General features: G+C 38.0%; 1 protein-coding gene across 4 annotated transcripts in view; it reads right to left on the minus strand.

Moving 5' to 3' along the window:
* Nucleotides 1-21,687, minus strand: part of Rbcn-3B (WD repeat-containing protein Rbcn-3B) — a 393,934-nt gene that overhangs the window by 128,637 nt on the left and 243,610 nt on the right. For 2 of the 4 annotated variants that reach the window (XM_071666665.1, XM_071666664.1), the window contains 2 exons: nt 20,721-20,789; nt 13,397-13,501 (listed from right to left, as the gene is read on the minus strand). The exons of 1 other annotated variant lie outside the window; for it this stretch is intronic. In XM_071666665.1, coding sequence (XP_071522766.1) covers nt 13,397-13,501; nt 20,721-20,789 — 174 coding nt within the window. The remainder of the gene's footprint in view (nt 1-13,396; nt 13,502-20,720; nt 20,790-21,687) is intronic. One more of the 4 variants, XM_071666666.1, reaches the window with a different exon arrangement.

Consider the following 21,687-nt stretch of genomic DNA (forward strand, 5'->3'; position numbering starts at 1 on the left):
TAACTTGACTTGGGATATTGTCAGTACATCCTTTTGTGTTATCTTTACTACCCAAATCTTTAAAACAGCAATGTCACTGAAGGGCTGCTATACCATACCTTGATACAGTACTTGTCAGTAGATGGCATATTTTCTCATTTTCCACTTCTACAAGGAAGTGTTCCATCATTAGTACATCCTATATCTTCATCACTTACAAAATATATCACTATCAATTCATTTTGATTCCATATTTTCACCTACTCAATAACCTTGGCACAATTCATAACCATATATCACATCTTCCTACATGCTATATCTTCATCAAGGAAATAATCTCATGCAAAACTAATCTGAAGCCAGCCTTTATATTTTGTACATATCTAACTGCCCTTCATACCTCTGTGAGGCAGCATCAGGAACAAATGCACAGTGGTTTCATTTGTATGCATCAAACCTCTAACTCTCAATTATAATGTACCACAACTACAGCCTACCATCAACAACGCAGCCCTAAATTCTATTCATGATTTTTTTTTTCTTGACCGCTTCAAGTGCCCTAGTCTTCCCTCCAATAGAACACATTGCTCCAATTCATTCCATTCAACATATGTCTCTTGCCTTCCTGTATATTCAGACCCAATACCTCAAAGCATCTTCCTCTCCCTTTTTCTATCTTATTTTTCGATCTTATCCTTCTATCCCTCCATTTGCGACACACAATCAGTTTATCTCATCTCATCCTCTTCAAGTATCAGAACCACTTTAAGGCACTCTGGTAGGCCCTCTCAGTCAAGCTGCACTTACTACCACATATCTTTCCGACACTGCCATTACATAATCAGCATGCCTCACAACAAATATCCTCCAGCACTTCATTTCTAACACAACCACTCTTTTCCTTTCTTTCGCATTCAAGGACAAAGACTTGAATCTGCACAACACTGTCTGGAATTTTATATCTTTAAACATACCTGTCTATACCATTACAGTCATTCACCTCTTCCACAAACCCTTTAATTCATGCACTTCCATCCTATGACTCACTTCTGCCCAAATGGTTCCATTCACCAATGCTTCTAATCCCAATTATGTGAAGTCATCCCCCTGCTGCACCTCATTACCTTACTTTTCTGCATTTAAACTCTCTTCTTTCACATACACTCACAACTCATGCTTAATTCTAAAGTTTTCTTCATGAGCCTGTTACTAAACCCATGGTATGTGCAAACAGCAACTGAATCACCTCATATAACCCCCACATTCTTGTATAATGAAGGCCCACTCATTGCTCTAAGACCCTCATACCTACCTTTTTCAATCACTTGACCCATGACTGGAGTAGCAGCGTAGTGATACACATTATTGCCAAAGGCCGATTTCTGCTGAGAACCACTCAATCTCCTCCTTTCCTCTTTGAACATATGTCTTACTCTCCTTGTAAAAACTCACTGTTGTATCTCTCCACCCACCCTATATACCCATAATACCTTCAACAAGGCATTTCTGTTAACTTTATCATGCACTCTCTCCAGATCTATGAATGACACATACAATGCACCCCCTTTCTCCAAGTATTTCTTAAACAAATTATTCAAAGCAAAACACTTGTAACCCCCCCCCCCCACACACACACACATAAAACCCTTCTGAAACCACAGTGGTCCTCCCTAATCAGATGCTCTGCATAAGCTCTGAATTATCTTTCTCCCATATGTTGTACCAAGTGCACTCAACAACTAATACCTAAGTAATTCAATCATCCACTTTTGTCCCCTTTGTTTTATAAAAGGGTACCAGCTTTCTCCTTTCACACTGTTCCAAACTCAGTTACCAAGTTTTACAGTCTCTAACTCAAATCTGCCACCAGTGCTGTATCATCAGCAAACAAATGCCTCACTTCCCAGGCCCTCTCATCCCCCACAGATGGCATACTCTCCCCTCTCTCCAAAACCCTTGCATTTACTTCCCTCCACCCCATTCACTAACAAATTGAACAACCATGGGGATATCACACATCCCTGCAGCAGATCACCCTTCTCTAAAACCATTCACTCTCCTCTCTTCCTACTCTTACAGAAGCCTTAAACCCTTGATAAAAACTTCCTCACTGCCTGTTGCAGCTTTCCTCCTGCACCATATATTCCACAAAGCATCTCTATCAACCCTAATCATATGCCTTTTCCAGATCCATAAATGCCATATCCAAATCCATCTGTTCTTCTAAGCATTTCTCACACATTCTTTAAAGCAAACATCAGATCCAAACATTCTCTACCACTTCTGAAACCACACTGCTCCTCCCCAATCTGATGTTCTGAACATGCCTTTACCCACTCAATCAATACCCTCCCATACAACTTACCAGGTACACTCAACAAACTTATACCTCCATTGTCTGAACACACCTTAATCCTCCTTGCCTTTATACAATGGCACTATACAAACATTTTGCCAGTCTTCAGGCATTTCACCATAATGCACACACACTGAAAATCCTTACCAATCAATTAACAACAGTCATCCCCTTTCTTAATAAACTGAATTGCAGTACCATCCACTTTAGCTGCCTTGCCACATTTCATCTTACATAAGGCTTTCACCACCTCTTATACCTTCACCCAATCACTTTCCATGACTCTCTCACTTTGCATACCACCTCAAGCTAAACAACCTACATCTATCACTTTCATCAAACACATACAACAAACCTTCAAAATACTTAATCCATCTCCTCACTTTACACTTCCCTTTTGCCCCCTTACCAATGTTTCCATCTGTTCTCTTGTCTCTCACACATTATTTACCTTCTTTTAAAACATCTTACTCTTTCTAAAGTTTACTAATACTTGCTCCCCCAACCCTCATTTTTCAACCTCTTGCCACTTTCTCTTATACATCTCCAAATTAACTGCACTCCTTCCCTGTAAGTACCACCCAATGCTCCTCTCAACTATTTCACTAATAACTTTACTTCTTTCTCCCACCATTTATTAACCTTTCTAATCTGCCCACTTCCCACCTTTCATATGCCACATGAACCTCTCACACATGACATCACTGCTCATCCTGCAATACCTCCCATTCTTCACCCACTCCCCATGCTTCATTTATCCTCACCTTTTGCAATTCTCCACTCAATATCTCCTGATATTTCTTAAAAAAAATCTCCTTTCCAAGCTTACTTACTCACACCACTCTCTTTCCTTGACATCATTTCCTCCTTTTTACAAAACCCTGCAAATCTTCATCCTGACCTCCACAAGATAGTGATCACACATCCCTCCAGCTGCCTCTCTTTGCACATCTATATCCAAAAGCCTCTCTTGAACATGCCTATCAATTGATATGTAATCTAATAATGCCCGCAAACCATCTCTCCTACTTACGTACAAACACGTGTATATCTCTATTTTCAAACCAGCAACTTTCATTCAAACATCAATCCTTTTTCAGCACAAAATTCCACATGCTGTTCATCATTTTTATTCATAACTCTGAATTACCCATGAGCCCCAATAATACCCTAAACTGCCACAATACTTACCTTACAATCAAATCACGCATTGATAATACCCAGTCTCTTACGTCAAAACTACTGACACACTCACTCAGCAGATCCATAACACTTGCCTCTCATGATCTTTCTTCTCATGACCATAGCACTTGCCTCTCATGATTTTTCTTCTCATGACCAAGTGCATAGGCACTATTGATCACCCATCTCTCACCATCCACTTTCAGCTTTACCTACATCAATCTAAAACCTACTTCCTACACTATAACACACACTCCCACAACTCATGCTTCAGGAGAAGTGTTACTACTTCCTTGGCTCTTATCCTCTCATAAACCCCTGACTTAACCATTCTTCCCCTTTATCCCTGAGATTTGTTCTACTCAGAGCCAGAACATCCAGGTTTCTTTCCTTAAACATACTACCTATCTCTCCTCTCTTCCTATCTTGGTTACATCCACACACATTTAGACACCCCAGTGAGAGCCTTCGAGGAGGATGAACACTCCAGCCTGGCTCCTTCTTCTGTTCCCTCTTTCAGAAACTGAAATACAAGTGCAAGCACTTCCCCATCCCACCCCCATTAGTCGCTTTCTGACATGCGGGGAATAAGGGAGTACAGTCTTTCTCCCTTACTCTATAGACATACAGAGCATAAATGAGATAACCTTAACTGAGGCCTCAGTTACCTGTGCCATCTCAGCTAATATATACAGTGATCACATTTTTGTGATTGCTAAACATTGTCATAAAAATGATCACCCTAGAGATCTTGAAAATCCCGTTATCTTATACCCCTCTGCTGATTATGCCACAAGCAACATCATTGAATCTGTCTTATTTGCAAATTCTACGAACTTTAATTTGTCCCCAGGCAATTCTAAAGCCCATACTATCATTAACCAAATCATTATGAGAGAACTGAAAAAACAAAAAAACATAAAAAAGTTGTTCAAGACGTGCCCAGCTATCTAGGTCAACCCCTGCCACGTGACCCCCCCTTAATCACTCTCCCTTACAACAGTTATGGCCAGACAAAGCAGACATTGCTTGGTCTATAAAGATTGGTGTTGGATAGTGGGAATAAAGTGTAATGTTGGGATTCAAATAACTTTGTAAAGTACTGGCACCTGATGAGGTGGAATGTCTCCACAAAACAGTCGTACCACATGTATGGAGAAATTACGTTAAATAAAACTGTATGAACTCCCACTGAAGTGCAATTTCACCTTCATACTATCATCATGAACAAGTATTTGAGTACGAGAAATGGTCAAAGGGCATTATTGGGTTTACATGTTAATTGATAGGCGTGTAAAAGAGAAACTTTTGGATGTTAATGTGTTGAGAGAGGCAGCTGGAGGGAGGATGTCTGATCACTATCTTGTGGAGGTGAACGTGAAGATTTGTAGAGGCTTTCAAAAAAGAGGAGAGAATGTTGGAGAGAAGGAAATGGTGATAGTGAGTGAACTTGGGAAGGAGACTTGTGTGAAGAAGTAATAGGAAAGACTGAGTGTAGAATGACAAAAGGTGAGAGCAAATGATGTGAGGGGAGTGGGTGAGGAATGGGATGTACTTAGGGAAGCAGTGATGGCATGTGCAAAAGGTGCATGTGGCATGAGAAAGGTGGGAGATGGGTAGATTAGAAAGGGGAGTGAGTGGTGGGATGAAGAAGTGAATTTGTAAGTGAAAGAGAAAAGAGAGGACTTTGGACGATACTTATAAGGAAGGAGTGCAGATGACAGGGAGGTGTATAAAAGAAAATGGCAGGAGGTCAAGAGGAAGGTGCATGGGTTGGAAAAGAGGGCAAATGGGAGTTGGGGTGAGAGAGTACCATTAAGCTTTAGCAGATGAAAAAGATGTTTTGGAAAGAGGTAAATAATATGCATACGACAAAACAACAAATGGAAATATTGGTGAACGGGGCAATGGGGGAAGTAATAACAAGTAATGATGAAGTGAGAAGATGGAGTGAGTATTTTGAAGGTTTGTTGAATGTGTCTGATGAGAGAGTGGGAGATGTAGGGTGTTTTGGTTGGGGTTGTGTGCAAAGTGAGAGGGTCAGGGAGAATGGTTTGGTTAAGAGAGAAGAGGTAAGGAAAGCTTTGTAAAAGATGAAATCCAGCAAGGTGACAGATTTGGATGGTATTGCAATAGAATTTATTAAAAAATGGGTGACTGTTGTTGACTGGTTGGTAAGGATATTCAATGTATGTATGGATCATGGTGAAATGCCCAGGGATTGGCAGAATGCATGCATAGTGCCATTGCACAAAGGCAAAGGGGATAAAGGTTAGTGGTCAAACTACAGAGGCATGTTTGTTGAGAATTCCTGGGAAATTGTATGGGACGGTATTGATTGAGAGGGTGAAGGCATATACAGAGAATCAGACTGAGGAAGAGCACTGTGGTTTCAGAAGTGATAGAGGATGTGTGAATCAGGTTTTGCTTTGAAGAATGTGTGTGAAAAATACTTAGAAAAACAGATAGATATGTATGATTTGTAATAGGCATCTATGGATCTGGAGAAGACATATGACAGAGTTGATAGAGATGCTTTGTGGAAGGTTTTCAGGGTATATAGTGTGGGAGGTAAGCTGCTAGAAACATTGAAAACTTTTTACCAAGGATGTAATGTAGCACCAAGAAACAAACGAAGAATGGCCCATCAACTCATATAAACATATATAAACATGAATGCCCACATATGCACATAAACATATCAACATATACACACATATACACACACCTATGCAGACATTACATACATATCAAAAAACACAAACACAGCAGGTTGTAGGAAAATCACAATAGCAGGTATATCACACAAGATGCACAGATCCACACACGACAATGGGAACTGCGAGGCTGACCCACTGATGGGAACACTCTACCCAGGATCCTTACAATTCCACCCACCAACTCTTTCATGCACTTTCTACTGCACCTAACTGCATAGCAGCAAATTTTGACTGAATAAAAAGATTGGTAGAAGTACATTACTCACAAAATAGAAAATTCACATACAGTGATCCCCCTTAAGGTGCAATAACGAACCACAACACACAGAAATCAAATCAAATCATGGAAACAGGTAGAATAAAAAAATAACAGTTAACGGAGAGACCAAGATGAGAGAATTGGGAATGACAGATACTGATATAAAATATAATGTCAGTAAAAGTGACAATGCAAAGATAGACAATGAGTAATGTATAATAACATAAAGGTATCAAAGCAATCAAGACGTAGATGTATCTGACTTACCCTTTGATCCTGATAACCACATCAGTCTTGCTAATCTCACTTTAAACCAAAAGTAGAACTTCACACTCAATCAATATTTACTAAGGCAATCTTCTGTTAAAAGAATCCACTATCTAAAACTTAGTAGGGTTTCAACTGCTCATTTTACATTTCACTCTCTACTTCCTGTGGTCGGTTTAAACTCTTGTATGTGAATAGCATAGGCACCCATCTGCAATTCACATATTTCAATACTGATTCACTTACTACAGGTCATTACTTAAGATTGATAATAACACATATCTTTCTTATGATGCTACAATTAGAGTATTGGTAAACCTGAAGAAGCTGAGCATTATACTAATACTAACATATTGAAAACAATCTGTGTTATCATGTACTTCCACTCTATACCTACAGAATTTCTCAGTTTCAGGAATCTTCAGAAAGTAAAACCGTTAACAAAAAATTTCAATACCTATAAAGCATTCTTCTTCTTATTCAGGAATATAAATGTGGAACAGAATGATGATGTAGATGCAGTAGTCCTCAAAGAGGATAGTATTTGAAATAAAAAAGTTGAACGGATGAAGATCATGAGAGATGTACATATACAAGACTTCTGGGAACAAAGAAATGCAAGAAAACTGTATATACTATAAAAAGGAACAAAAGGCAGCTTTTGGAGAAGAAAATGAAGTGTACAACAATCTAGATATATGGATATACAGATCACTTGTGTAAGGAAAAAAGAGAAATACATAATGGATGTACATGATGAGAATTGAAGATCCATCATCTGTATTCCATACACAAGTGAACACAGGAGATAAGTGAAAAAAATGAACAGACATGAGAAGATTCCTTACAAAATTATACAAGGGATATCTGTGGAAGAAAATATATTTTTGTATAGATATCCATACATGTGAATTTGGGATGGTGAGTAAACACAGGTGAGAGCTTCTGAATCTCATTCTCCCAACATTTCAGCTTGCACAGAAGCCTTCTTCAGAGAAACCTGTTAAAACATTTGAGAAATAAAACTTAAAAGCTCTCCCCATGTTTACTCATTATCCCAATTCACACATTTGTTGTTATGAATAATTCACGTTTCCATATATCACAAAATCTTAAAAAGATATAGAATAAGTAATACACATAGCAAAAATCCAAACACATGAAAGGAGGAGGCAAGTGTAAAACGATAAACTGATGCACAAAATTCTGTCATACCTTAATACAAGAGAACTACATGAAAAAATGTGAAAAAGAAATTACTGTACAACAGTTCATGACACAAAAGAAATTTGAGTGTTATAGAACTGAAAACTGTAAGCACCTCGTGTCAAAACTTAGGAAAATGTGTACGAATAATTATGAAAAAAAAAATAAATGTAAAGTATCAAATGAATACAGAGGATGAAAACTGAACAGATCATGGGAGAGAAAAGCAATGACATACAAACTGGACACATAAATTGCAATTTTGGCAGCGGACAATTCATCACACTAATATGATTAAACAAGCATAATAAGGATAATATTCAAGAGATAAACCATGTAAAAGACACACAAGATAATACTTCATAAGCAATCCTAAAGTTCCTTATAAATTTCTATTCTTTTATAATTGTTCACCTTTTCCCTTATTAGCAATGCAGCACCAGTAACAGATAAAGAAAAGGCCTCAATCATACACATCAATTCTCTAGCTCTTATGTGTAAAGCACCAAAACAACAGCCCTATCCACAACCAGGCTGTAGATCATTTTTCGTGGCTTCCCCTAGCTGCTTCATAAGTCCAAGTTCAGGCCAAAGACAGCACATCACTGTAATTCACTCCTGCGCATAACTTTCATCCTTCTGCATTCGCATGCCCCAATAACTCAAAAACTTTTTCATTCCATTCCAGACAGCTTCATCTACTCAGTCCCCCTCAGGAGCTTGTATAGGGCACAGGAGAAGAAAAGAACATCAGACAACACATCAAGACACACTTCCAAAGCTCACAAAGTCCTAACCAAGTCTCTTCCCACATATTCCTCAATGCTCCCAGAAACTTCATCCACTCATCCACCCTATGACTCACCTCAGCTTCCACAGTTCCATTTAATTCCATGTCTACTTCCAGATATGTAAAACACTTCACTTCCCCATTCTTTTTCCCATTCACACTCAAACCCCAACTAACCTGTCTCTTCACAATGCTAAATCTAATAACTTTGCTTTTCTTCATATTTAATCTCAACTTTCAAACACTCTCTCAAACTAAGACATCAACTTTTGCTGTTTCTCAACTCAAATCTGTCACCAGTGCCATGTCATCAGCAATCAGCAACTTACTTTCCAGGTCCCATTACTCTCTGCATACTTCATACCATCCCTTAATCCAAGACCCTTGCATTTACTTTCCTCACCACCCAATCCATACACAAATTAAACAACCATTGTGACATCACAAAGTCCTGCTCCAGACCCACCTTCACCTGGAACATTTACCCTCCTCTCTCCCTGCTTGTACACATGCCTTACTTTTTTACCTACTTACATAAATATTGCTCTTAATGATATTTATCAAAACTAGGATGAAAAACTACTGTCTGATATGGTATATTTAGATTTCCAAAAGGCTTTCAATAAAGTACCTCAAAGAGACTTTTACATAAACTCAAAGCACACAGAATCGGTGATAAACTCTATATGTGGATCAAAGACTGGCTTACCAGAAGAAGGCAGCATGTAGTATTAAACGGTAAAGCCTAAGATTGGCTAGGCATAACGAATGGTGTGCCACAGGGGTCTTTGATGATGCTAAACTAGAAGGTAGAGCTGTAAGCTGGCAGGACTGCAAAATGATTCAAAGAGATCTTAACTTACTAGCAGAGTGGTCAGACAGATGGCAAACGAAGTTTAACAAGTGTAAAGTTATGCACTTTGGGGACAAGATTATACATTATGACAACAAACTATTTCAAAACTCTCTAACTAAAGTATATGAAGAAAAGGACCTTGGAGTTGTCATTAGCAACAATTTGAAATACACTAAACAGTGTCAAGTAGCAAGTAAAAAAGGCAACCAAATATTACCAAGGAACATAGATTACAAGACACCAGAAACAATTCTCTAATAAGAATATGCAGTCCAGTTTTGGTCCCCAAACTATAAAAAAGAAGGAAAAATTAGAGCAAGTACAAACAAGAGACAAAATTGATTCCATCCCTTAGAAATCACGGTTCTAAATGAATTCGAATAAAAAAAACATGATATATATGAAAATACAATTACCAGGACAAATGTAATAAAACTCAAAGCTAAAAGATGTAGTACAGACATGGGAAAAAGCTACTTTTCCTATATATATGTTGAGCACTGGAATAAGTTAGTCAGACATAGTGATTTCTACAACTATGAATATCTTCAAAAGTCATTTAAACAAATATCTTATAAATCTGGGTATACTCTGAGAAAAATGCCAGAAATAAACATATAAAGGACAGTGGTAATGGGGACACTAGAGGATAATGTGCAGCAGCGGGGAGTCAGTGATGATTTAAAAAACTGTAGTGGAATTACCTTTTCTTGTCAAGTTCACTTTTTTTTTTACCAAACAACCCAGCCATGGGCCAATCAGGCCTCCTGTTGTCTGTCTTTCTCATGTAAACTTATGTAAGCCATTTATCTGTAATACCTTCCACAAAGTGCCTCTATCAACCCAATCATGTGCATGCCCTTCACCCTCCTGTGTGTCCTGAACTTGATAACTTGAAATCTTTTTCACTCTATCCTTCTATCTCCAACTTGGTCTCCCCCTTCACCTTGTCCCCTCCACTTCTGACACATATATCTGCTTTGAAAACCTCTCCTCACTCATTTTCTCCATTTGCCCAAACTATTTCAGTACATCCTCTTCAGCTCTCACAACCACACTCTTTATATGAGTACACCTCCCTCTAATCTTTTATTCCTGACTTGATCATACCATCTCATACCACATATTATCCTCAAACATTTATCTCCAACTCACCCTCCCTCTGTAATTTTCATCTACAGCCCATGTCTTGCATCCATACAACATCATTTGCACTACTATACCTTCAAACATACCTATTTTAACGCTTCTAGATAATGCCCTCTCTTTCCACATATCATTCGATGCTATCAAGACCTATGCCCCCCCTCACCCATCCTATGACTCACTTCTACTTATATGGTTCCATTTGCTGTCATGTTCATTCCTGGTTATCTGAAACACTTCACTTCCTCCAAATTTTCCCCATTCAAACCCAAGTCCCCAAGTAACCTGTCCTTCTAGCCTCTAAAACCTAATAACCTTGCTTTTATTCACATTCACTCTCAACTTCCTCCTTCCGCACTCTCTTCCAAACTTGGTCACCAACTTTAGCAGTTTCTCACCCAAATCTGCTACCAGTGCTGGGTCATCAGAAAACAACAACTGACTCACTTCCCAGGCCCCCCACTCATCCTCTACAGACTGCATATCACCCCTCTCTCCAAGACTCTTGCATCTAACTCTCTCCCCACCCAGTCCATTAGTAAATATAACAGCCTGATGACATCACACCCCTACCACAGACCAACCTTTGCTTGGAACCACTCACTCTGCACTCTTCCTACTTGTACATACACCTTAAACCCTTGACAAACTTCTAACTGCATCTAGCAGCTTTCCTTCCAAATCATACATTCTTAAGAACTTCTACAAGGTACCTCCATCAACCCTATTCTATGCTTTCTCGAAGTCTTAAAATGTAACATACAAATCCCTTTGTTAGTCTATGTACTTCTCATACATATTCTTTAAAGCAAACATCTGATATAAACCTCCTCTACCACTTCTAAAACAGCATTTTTTTCCTTCCCAGTCTGATGCTTTATACATGCCTTCACTCTCTCAGTCACTAGTATCCCATACAACTTACAAGGTACATGGAAAAAAATTATACCTCAGTAGTTTGAACACTCACCTGTCCCTATTTTCTTTATACAATGGCACTAATATATACATTCTGCCAAGCCTCAGGCACCTCACCATGATTCATACTAACCAGTCAACAACACAGTCATCCCCTCTCTTAAGAAAATCAACTGCAACACCATCCGCTCCACCTGCCTTGCCACATTCCACCTTACAAAAGGCTTTCATCACTTCTCTATCAACCAAACCCCTCTCCAAGACTTTCTAACTTTGCATACCAACCTGACTGAAACACCCTACATCTGCCAGCCTATCATCAAATACATTCAACAGCCCTTCAAAATACTCATTCCACCTTATCTTTTCTTCCTCAATACCTGTTTATAGATGGGATGGTAAGGGAGTCTCGAACAGAGGGGCAAGTATACATTCTGTAGAGGATTAGAGGTCCTGGGAAGTGATTCAGTTGTTTGCTAATGATAAAGCACTGGTGGCAGGTTAGAGTGAAAAACTGGAAAAGTTGGTGACCAAGTTTGGAAGAGTGTATGAAAGGAGGAAGTTGAGAGTAAATGTGAATAAAAGCAAGGTTATTAGGTTTAGCAGGGTTAAGGGACAAGTCAGTTGAGGTAAGAGTTTGAATAGACTTTGAATAGAGAAAACTTGGGGGAAGTGAATTGTTTTAGATACCATGGAGTAAAAATAGCAATGAATGAAACCATGGAAGCAGAAGTGAGTCATGAGGTGGGTGAGGGGGTGAAGGTTCTGAAAGCAATAAAGAATGTTTGGAAAAAAGTATCACTATCTGGAGGGACAAAAATGGTTATATTTGAAGGTATAGTTGTCCTATCAATATTCTTTGGATGTGAGGCATAGACTTGTAGATGAGGCTGTGTAGAATAGAGTGGAAATGCTGGAAATTAAGTTTGAGGACAACATGTGGTAAGAGGTTGTCTGATTGAGTAAGTAAAGAAAGAGATTTGGTAACAAAAAAGATTATGGTTCAGAGAGCAGAAAACAGTGTGCTGAAATGATTGGACATATGGAAAGAATGTGTGAGAAAAGGCTGACAAAGAGGATATACATCAGACACTGAGGGAACGAGGAGAACGGAGAGACCAAACTGGAGATGTAAGGATGGAGTGGAAAAGATTTTTAGCAATCAGGGCATGAACATGCAGGAGGATGAAAGATGTGCATGGGATACTGTGAACTACAATTATGTGGAAACAAGTGCTGACAGTGTCAATGGTATGAACCAGAGCTTCCGAAGCATCTGGGGTACACCATGGAATGGTCTGCAGGGCCTGGTTGTGGATAGGGAACTGTCATTCTGGGGCATTACGCATGACAGCTACAGAAAGGTTGTGAGTGGATGTGGTCTTTCTTCATCTGTCCCTGATGCTACCTCACTTACGAAGGAAATGGTGACCAAGTATGAAGGGAAGAAAAAAGTAAACATGTTCATGGCCAGGTTATGTATTTTTTTGTCCTATAATGACAAGTTCACTCTATAAAAAGGAACTCTAGAATTAATTTCTGTAATACTTGGGAATTAAATATTGTAACAAAAGAGATCATCTACAAATGGCTTATCTCCAGAATAAAAATATTAGTCACTGTGGAATTAAGGAACCTGTAAACAGTCCTTTTACATTGTGAACCTTCAACAATGACCACATGCCCACATGCAATCGTTCATTAGTGCACAACTCACCCTTAGCTGAGCTGAGTGTGGTTGGGCGGAATCCTGATTGTTCCACTTTGTTCTGTATGAGGTTCTGGACACTTTCTGCAGATTCCTTGACACGCGACAGCAACCCTGCACCATCGCCACCATCACCACAACAATAACCAAACCCACATTAGTTTACACTGGACATAATGAATACCACATGCCATGGTGCTGCATCCACTGTCAACCAGTCTTTTAAAACAAAGGCATTACTCTGTATCTTCTAACTTTTACTGTTTTGGTATACTTTATTACATTCTATTATATACATACACCTGGTTGTTCTCATTATTAAAATTTAGTACTAAGATTTGCAATGTCAAAATATTCTTGAAAATAAATGAGGATTTATAAGGATTAACCCTAAACTACATCATGCTATTAGAAACCAAAACTGGTTGTTAGGGTGAGCTCCAAAGCTAAAGATGACACACAGCATCACGTTAGTATTTAAGGACATCAGCCCTTCAACAAATGGACTGCGTCAAAGGAAATAGCTCCACAAATACAGGCCAAGCTTGGTCTTTGTTATGTCAATGTAGTTATTTTGGATAAATATGAATAAGAAAATAAAATTCTGTTCACGGAAATCTGGAAAATTCTAGAAGAAAATGAAGGTGATGAAGTCCACCTTACTGTACTCCCTGGTATACTTTCGGAATATCTCTTCTCAGTCACAGTGTTGCTAATCAAATACTATATATCTAAAGTCCATCAAAAACAATTGGGTATTTCAACAATTCTGGCCAAGATGTAATATCCCAATGAAATATACAGTGAGGGCTATATCAAATATCCTTATGTCTCTTCCTGTTTTCTATGGGGTGGCCATTTCCCAGATGAAAAGAGCATAAGATAAAGATAAATAAAAAGGTACAGATACTGTAAAATCTTACAGTTCTATACACTTTTTAATCAATGTACAAAGCCCTTTCTTACATCTCAAAACAGCAGAGCTCTTACAGAATATATTTAAAAAAAAATATCAAATTGGTTTCCAAAATATACATAAAAAATTGACACAAGAATTACTGCTTTTCATATTTGGCAAGCCTGGCCTGGGAGTAGAGAGACAGAATGTGCATCATTAGAGCAAATACTGTGCAGGGGAAGAGAAATTTATCATGCACTACACCAACTAAGTTAGCCAGTTACCCACATCTAAGTTATACATGACCTGAATAATAATATCTATCTAATACTTAAACTTCAACAAGCAGCCTGAGTCACCAGGCCTTCATTAGAGAAATGTGTTGCAGACTCAGGTGCAGGGCAGAAGAAAGCCTTCATGGTACATAGCCTTCATAGCCTCTATATCAACTATCCATGACATATATAAATTACCCATAAAAACAATGAATTTCTTGGACCTGCTCATGTAGATTACAATATTCATTTACCTGCATTAGCTATTTATGACTCTTTCATCATTATTCATTATCACTTGACTTTCCCAATCTTATCATGGCTTTCATTTTACATTATCATTTGCAGGTTCTCTATAATACCCACCAGAATTAATCAGTATTCATTGTAATCCTCCTGATTAACTAAGATCTTTTTCATTATCAGTGGGTTTCATGGTCCCATGAGTCATCTTTATGGTGCACAAAGGAGGTTATACATGACTGACCCTAATAAACAAATAGATAAGTTCAAAACTTTATACCATAAAATCTGCTAGAAAAATGATGGAAATAAAGGGAAACATCAACAGAATGCTGAAAAGATATATGAAATGTCATTAAAATGGACTACTTAACAACATCAGGTCAAACAATGTCCTGATGTAATAAAAACCATAACAAAGTTTGACCTGATAGTGACTTGTACCTCATGAGTCAGATTATGTTTACTCTCACTGATTCACTGTATAATAAAAAATAAAAATAACAAAATATCATTATTCAGAGTTTGTACTGCAACAATTATCCATCTTATCATACTTTTCAATACAGTAAAACATATCTCATAAATTTGAAACATAAAGTCATATCTAAGATAGCATTAACTAATTATATAATTGTCAGAGTGAAATTAAAACCAAAATTCTGTCAAACAGTCCTCCATCAAATTTCAAACTTTAAGATGATTAAAGTTAAGTTTCACTGTGGTTCACGAGGTCAACATCTACAGCAGCTATCTGACTCTTTGATAATAATAACTAAGACCAAACAGGTGTGAATATTTAGGTTCACCTGCAGAGACCCTATGTCACAAATGGATAGTCTCAAATCATGTGATTAGTGCAATAACATTATAATTAAAATGAGAAAACTCATGTTCTTCATATTAAAGCAAAAATCTACATACTGCATTTGTCATCTTTCAATCTTTATGGTTCATGCAAATCAAAATATTACAGAGAGCAAATTCTATCATGCACAATCATTCATCCTAAAAGCAAAAGTACACATGCAAACCTATCACATATCTTAAAGTATACATGCATACCTCAATTTTCTTAGGGTCACATTTCATGAAATGCACCAAAATGAGCAGTAAGAACCCTTAATATTACAATACAACGTTCTGATGTAATTCTTCTCCTCCTGGGTAGCAGCACATTATTTGTTCAGAAAGAATATCACTGCTTAATAGGGAAAGATCTAATACTTCAAAGTTGTAACATTCACTGTCCTGGTATTGCATTTCTGGAATATAACCCATGTTGATCAGGCTTCGTGCACAACTCTACTCCAGCCTAATTCAGTCTAAGTACAAGCAAATTTCAGGGAACATGAGCATTTGCTATCCATCTGAGCCTTTGGTAATCCCAATGACATTATGTTACATTTGTGTTTCACTGTGTTGTGTTAACACTCATGTAAGTACTTCAGTTTGGTATATAACATATTCCTAGGGACTTAAAAGCAATGAAAATTCTTCAGATATTCAATTACTTTAGGGCAGAAATATCAACTTCCTAAATAAGTATTTTTCTATATTCTGTACCTGCCAACTTTGTTGCTTTAAATTACATCTTTAACACAAAGCACTTCCTTTATTCAAGTAGGAAGTCATATTTAATTCTCACAAATTACAATTTTCTATACCCTCAACTGTCAAAAGACAAATAACACTATTGAAAAGACCTGCAACAAATTCTTCTTGATGGTCTGGCTTTCAATCAAAAACAACAAATCTAACATAAGTACAAGGTACATAATTCACTAGCATTTTTGTACAGTGAATAAAATGGCACAGGGGAATTACAGCCAATCATGGCAATCCTGGGTGAAAAAAATAAAATGAAAAAATGAAATTAATCAAAACCCCTTACGTGTATGCTGACCCAACTGTTACAGGTAGAAAAATAAAAGAAAGAATAAAATCAAACAGTCTTGCTCAGAAACTAAGAAAAGTAATTGCCAGACACATGCCCTAGGTCCATGCCCTGGTGAAAGGGACAGGTGACAAACACAGGCAGCTTGCAACATCAGTGCCTGATATAATACCTGCAGAACAAGGAGAGGGCAACAACATAGTAGACAGAAAGGGATGGATGAATAGAGGTGATGCCTGAAGAATCAATGAGACAAAAGGCATTTGACTCCAATCTGGCTAACAGAGAGCTTCAGGAAGAATCAACCCAGGTATAAGAGGAATACTCCACACCAGGACAAATAAAACCAGTGTGGACATGAAACAGCAGCACATAAGGAAAATATCTCATACAATATCCCAAACATCAGAGGAGCAAACTTTAAGAAGGTTGATTATGTGGAGTTTCTAAGGACAAGTTTATGTAACTGCACAGCTGAAATAAGGTGTGTGAAGAAGAGCATACAGGAACATGAGATATCTAGTGGAAGCTATAGTCATATATTACAGTTTGGTATTACTGAATTTAACAAGACAACTGCTTCTTCATGAGAAAGATGGAACACGAATCACAGTGAGGATGCGGAGAATGAGTGGAGGGTTAGAGTGATATCATCAGCACAAAAATGAACACCTTTAAAATCTGAAGTGAAATCATTTACACAAGGAAGATAGATCGGAGCCCTGAGGGACACCTCTAGTGATGATATTAGAGGGGAAAGTTGCTTCATTGATGACTACTGTAAATGACTGATAGGGGAGAAGAGAGCAGAGAGAATCAGAAAAGCCAAAGGAAGGAAGTTTAGAAACCAAAACTTTGCACCACACCCTATCAAATACATTGGAGATGTTGAGGGCCACAACAAAAGATTCACCAAAGTACCTGAGAGAGGAGGACCAGACATGAGTTACATAAAGAAAGAATACCACTGACAGACCTTCCACTATCAGAAAGAAGGGAATATGAATGTCTCAGAAAGTTAGGGAGAATGTGAAACACTCCAGCTAGCAGAAATGAGAGCAATAGGATCATAATCAGAGGGGTTAGAATGGTCTCCTTTCTTAGGGATGGGCTGCAAAAGAAATGCTTACAAGAAGTAGGGAAAAGACGGTTTTTTAGAAACTAAAATGATGAGCAGGGATTAAAGCTGGCTTACAAGCAAACTCACTAGTGACATGAGGAGGAATGCCATCTGAGCCATACACCTTGCCCACTTGAAGCTGGGAGAGTACCAGGAAAACTCTGCACAAGGAAAGATAAGACAGGGTACAGTTTCAGCAGGAGGAGATGAAGGAGGACAAATTGCAGAATCATCCAAAGCAAAATTAGAAAAGAATAAAGTACCAAAATGAGGTGGCTTTATCAACTGGAAAGTTAATTATTAATAGATAAGATTAAAGAAAAAGAAATTGAAATTATTGGAGATGCTTTAGGATTTGGACCTAACAGATTCATCAGAAAAAACGTCACATCAATACACTTTCCTTTTACGAAGGGCAACATTTCATCAGTGAATTCAAGCAGAAATAAACACGGAGCAGGATTTAGGAAATGGGCAGACTTTCATAACCTCATATGCTCTATCCCTGATGTGACAGGCACTGAAGCAAAAATAATCAAACCATAATTGGAAGGAGAAAGATCTGGGAGAAGGAATGAAAGGCTTCATCCCAGCCAAGATAACTGCAATATGGTCAGCAAAGCTGGAGGCATCCCAGCCAGTGCAGCAGTACTTGTCTCGTGGAAAGTCAGCAAAGAAGCTGTGCAGGGATGACCAGTGAATTCTCCAAAATTGCCAAAGTTGGCATTCTGTGGAGGGTTAGGGGGTGGTCATGCCCAACTGGAAGTAATAAGAGATAAGACTGTGGGGGTGGAAATAATGTATATATGATGGGATGGTTCAGAGGTTTAAAAGAAGTCAAAGGTGTTGGAAGATTGGCCATGACAGCTGGGAAATTGTGATGTGTTTAATAATTTGATTCAAATCATTAACACTCAAAGGGCCAAATCCATACTTCTATGATTTTCCCTGATGGGTTGCCTCTTCCCGTCCTTACTTAAATTTGAAGGCAGGCTTTCTCAGTATGTAGAGGAGCCTAAGTCACAAGTAACTACAATTAGCAGCAGAAAAAATCTTACAGTTTCAGTGACCCAAAAAACACAATGGGGTGATATGTCTGACCTTGTGGGGACCCTATTCATACTTGTAAAGGGTACTTTTTCCCACAGTCATTTGAAGTGGATGGCTTGTACTATCATTATGTACAGCTGCCTTATGTTACAATCAACTACAAGTAGTTCTGGGATAGAATACTAAACTCTCAGTTATCTATACAACATGAAGAGGGAAGTTGCAGCCTAATGTATGCCCCACACCCATTAGAGGATAATCAGGGGCACTAATTATGGTGATCATGGTTTGGTGGAGGTTGGACTCTCAGTACTGACAGAAGTTCTCAGTTTATTAGTAATCCATTGGTAGTGGCAGAGAAGAGACACATATGTATGAGTCAGCAAAGGTCAACAGAAAGGATAAGCCAAACTTATGTGGTGTGCCAGATTTGAACATCTGTACAGCAACAAGTATGGTTATCTACATCTTTTTAATATTCTACTTTTCTTTCTAATTCCTTTTAAATAAGATTAAAACATTTTTCTGAACTGTATGATAAACCCATGACCTGGGTACCTTCCCACTCCCTTAAATCTACTACTTCCTTAAACCTTTAAGGTTTAAAGAGAGAAAAAAAACAAACTGATATCCCTGTGAATGGACCTTGTCTCACCATTTACTTACCTATTTAAACCCACATCATACCCATACTGTTTATCCTAAATGATTTACTAGCTTTAACATACTATGCACATTTGTATTCATTTCTGAATATCTCTAATCCTGCTTATCACTTGCATTACTGCAAAACTTTGTCAACTACAGCCACAAAGAGCATATTAGAACATTTAGGTTCAGTGAAGACTCACTGACAAAAAAAAAGAAATATGAAAGCCAAAAGATCTAAATGCAATAATGAGAACAAATTTTTGTCTAGTCTCTTGAGCATGTTAACTATTTAATTCATATTACCTAAATAAGACCCCTAAACCTCCAAGAAATTATTGACAAAGCAGTAATATAAAATACATAATAAAACTCAGGGATAAACATCATTTCATACAATTATGACCATGTAATAATGTCCTCTGCTGACAGGATGCTGCACATGATGCCAGAACACTGAACAAGACACATCCTTTAAAGAAAAATGCATATTGCTATTCAAGTTAACAGCAGCTGATTAACAACTCACAAAGACACTGTAGTGAAAGTGTGCCAAATGTTATTAGTCAGGGTATATATTACAGATACTAGCATTAAGGTTTCCCTTAGAAGACAAAGATGGTGAAACACAGATCAACAGGAAGCATGGCTGGAGAGGCAGGTATCAAATGAAATGATCAACCAAAATCATTAAAACATGTACAACTAAGCACAACACTTGACAAACTCAAAGAAACAAGGAATAATCTAAACTGTTAGCCCAGGACCAAAGGTTTCAGTGAAGAAGATTCAGTGCCATATAAATACCATCAATACAATAACAAACAAAGATGAAATGCATTTTAAAGTTCATGGGAAAATTTCAGGGTTACTTACTGAGCATTAATTACCTCCTACTTTTCATTAAAATCAAATCGATTAAGGTTATCACTATTCTGGACAATTGAAATGGGTACACATTTATCCATACCTTTACCATATCAACATTAGGAAGCTAAAATTCATGATCATTTCAGAATCACAAGATACAACAGTTACTGATACACAGTGATTAACTCGTGAAGTATAAATTTGTATGTGCCTATGTCTGTTTCTATTTGATTCATGTAAATGTAAACAGATGTATTAGCATGTCTGCATCTACATTTGGTGAGAGCACATGCTAGAGTGGGGGCTGCAAAATGCTCATGCTCCTGGCCTACCCTGTTGGTCTCTGTCTTTGATCTTCTTCTCCATATTGGTGGCCTTGTCCTTGGCTCGACCGAGTATATCTAAGCACCATGAGGAGGCCATGGAAGTGGGGAAGGGGAGGGAGGGACTGCTCAGCTCACTGCTTGCTTGGTCTTAATATATAAATCCTCAACACATACACTTATCAACAAATGAACCTAACACATACACACACACACAAAACTGATCACGTAGTGCATTACTTTGATTACGTGGTAAACACAAAGGAATTCAAACAGCTACAGACCACTGGGTCTCTTCAAGGCTGTTTGTGACAGGAAGATGATGATGATAAAAGAACAGAGATGAGAAAATTTAAAGTGGATATATAACTGTGGAAACTACACAAAATTGAACAATATCTATGGTAATACACTTTAGGAACTAAAGAGTTCAATAGCCAGGAACCAGGGCATTGTGCTGAAAGGTTTTGTAAAATCTACAAGGAGAAAGTGAACCACAGGTATCTCTGGAATTAGATACAGAGAATGGCTCAATGTAAGCACGACTCTAGTCAGCCAGCATTTGCAAAGCATAAGAAAGCAAGGAACGTATAAAGTTGGATGAGAAACGAGGAATAACGTAATTTCTAAAAGAATATTGTGAACATGGCTGGAAAAAATCTCAAACTTTTCCATAAATTCATCAAACTAACTTTTCAGTTAAACAGCAGCTAATTAGGATTAGGGATTCACTGGGAAGAGTTGTTGCGGATGACTAGGAAGAGTTATACAGGATGAAGTAAGGATACATGAGGAATTGAGAGACAAGTTCAAAAGTGCTTTCACGGTGGAAAACACTATAAACACAACACAAATGAGATGGACTGGGAAGAGAAAAGAAAGTGGGATGACCTGATAAACAGGCTTTAAGTTTTTCATTCAGTCTGATGATGCAAGAAGCAAACACTTCTTTCAAAGATGTAGGGATAGAACAACG

This window comes from Panulirus ornatus, chromosome 11 (genome assembly GCF_036320965.1).
Source record: "Panulirus ornatus isolate Po-2019 chromosome 11, ASM3632096v1, whole genome shotgun sequence".
NCBI classification, from domain to species: domain Eukaryota; kingdom Metazoa; phylum Arthropoda; class Malacostraca; order Decapoda; family Palinuridae; genus Panulirus; species Panulirus ornatus.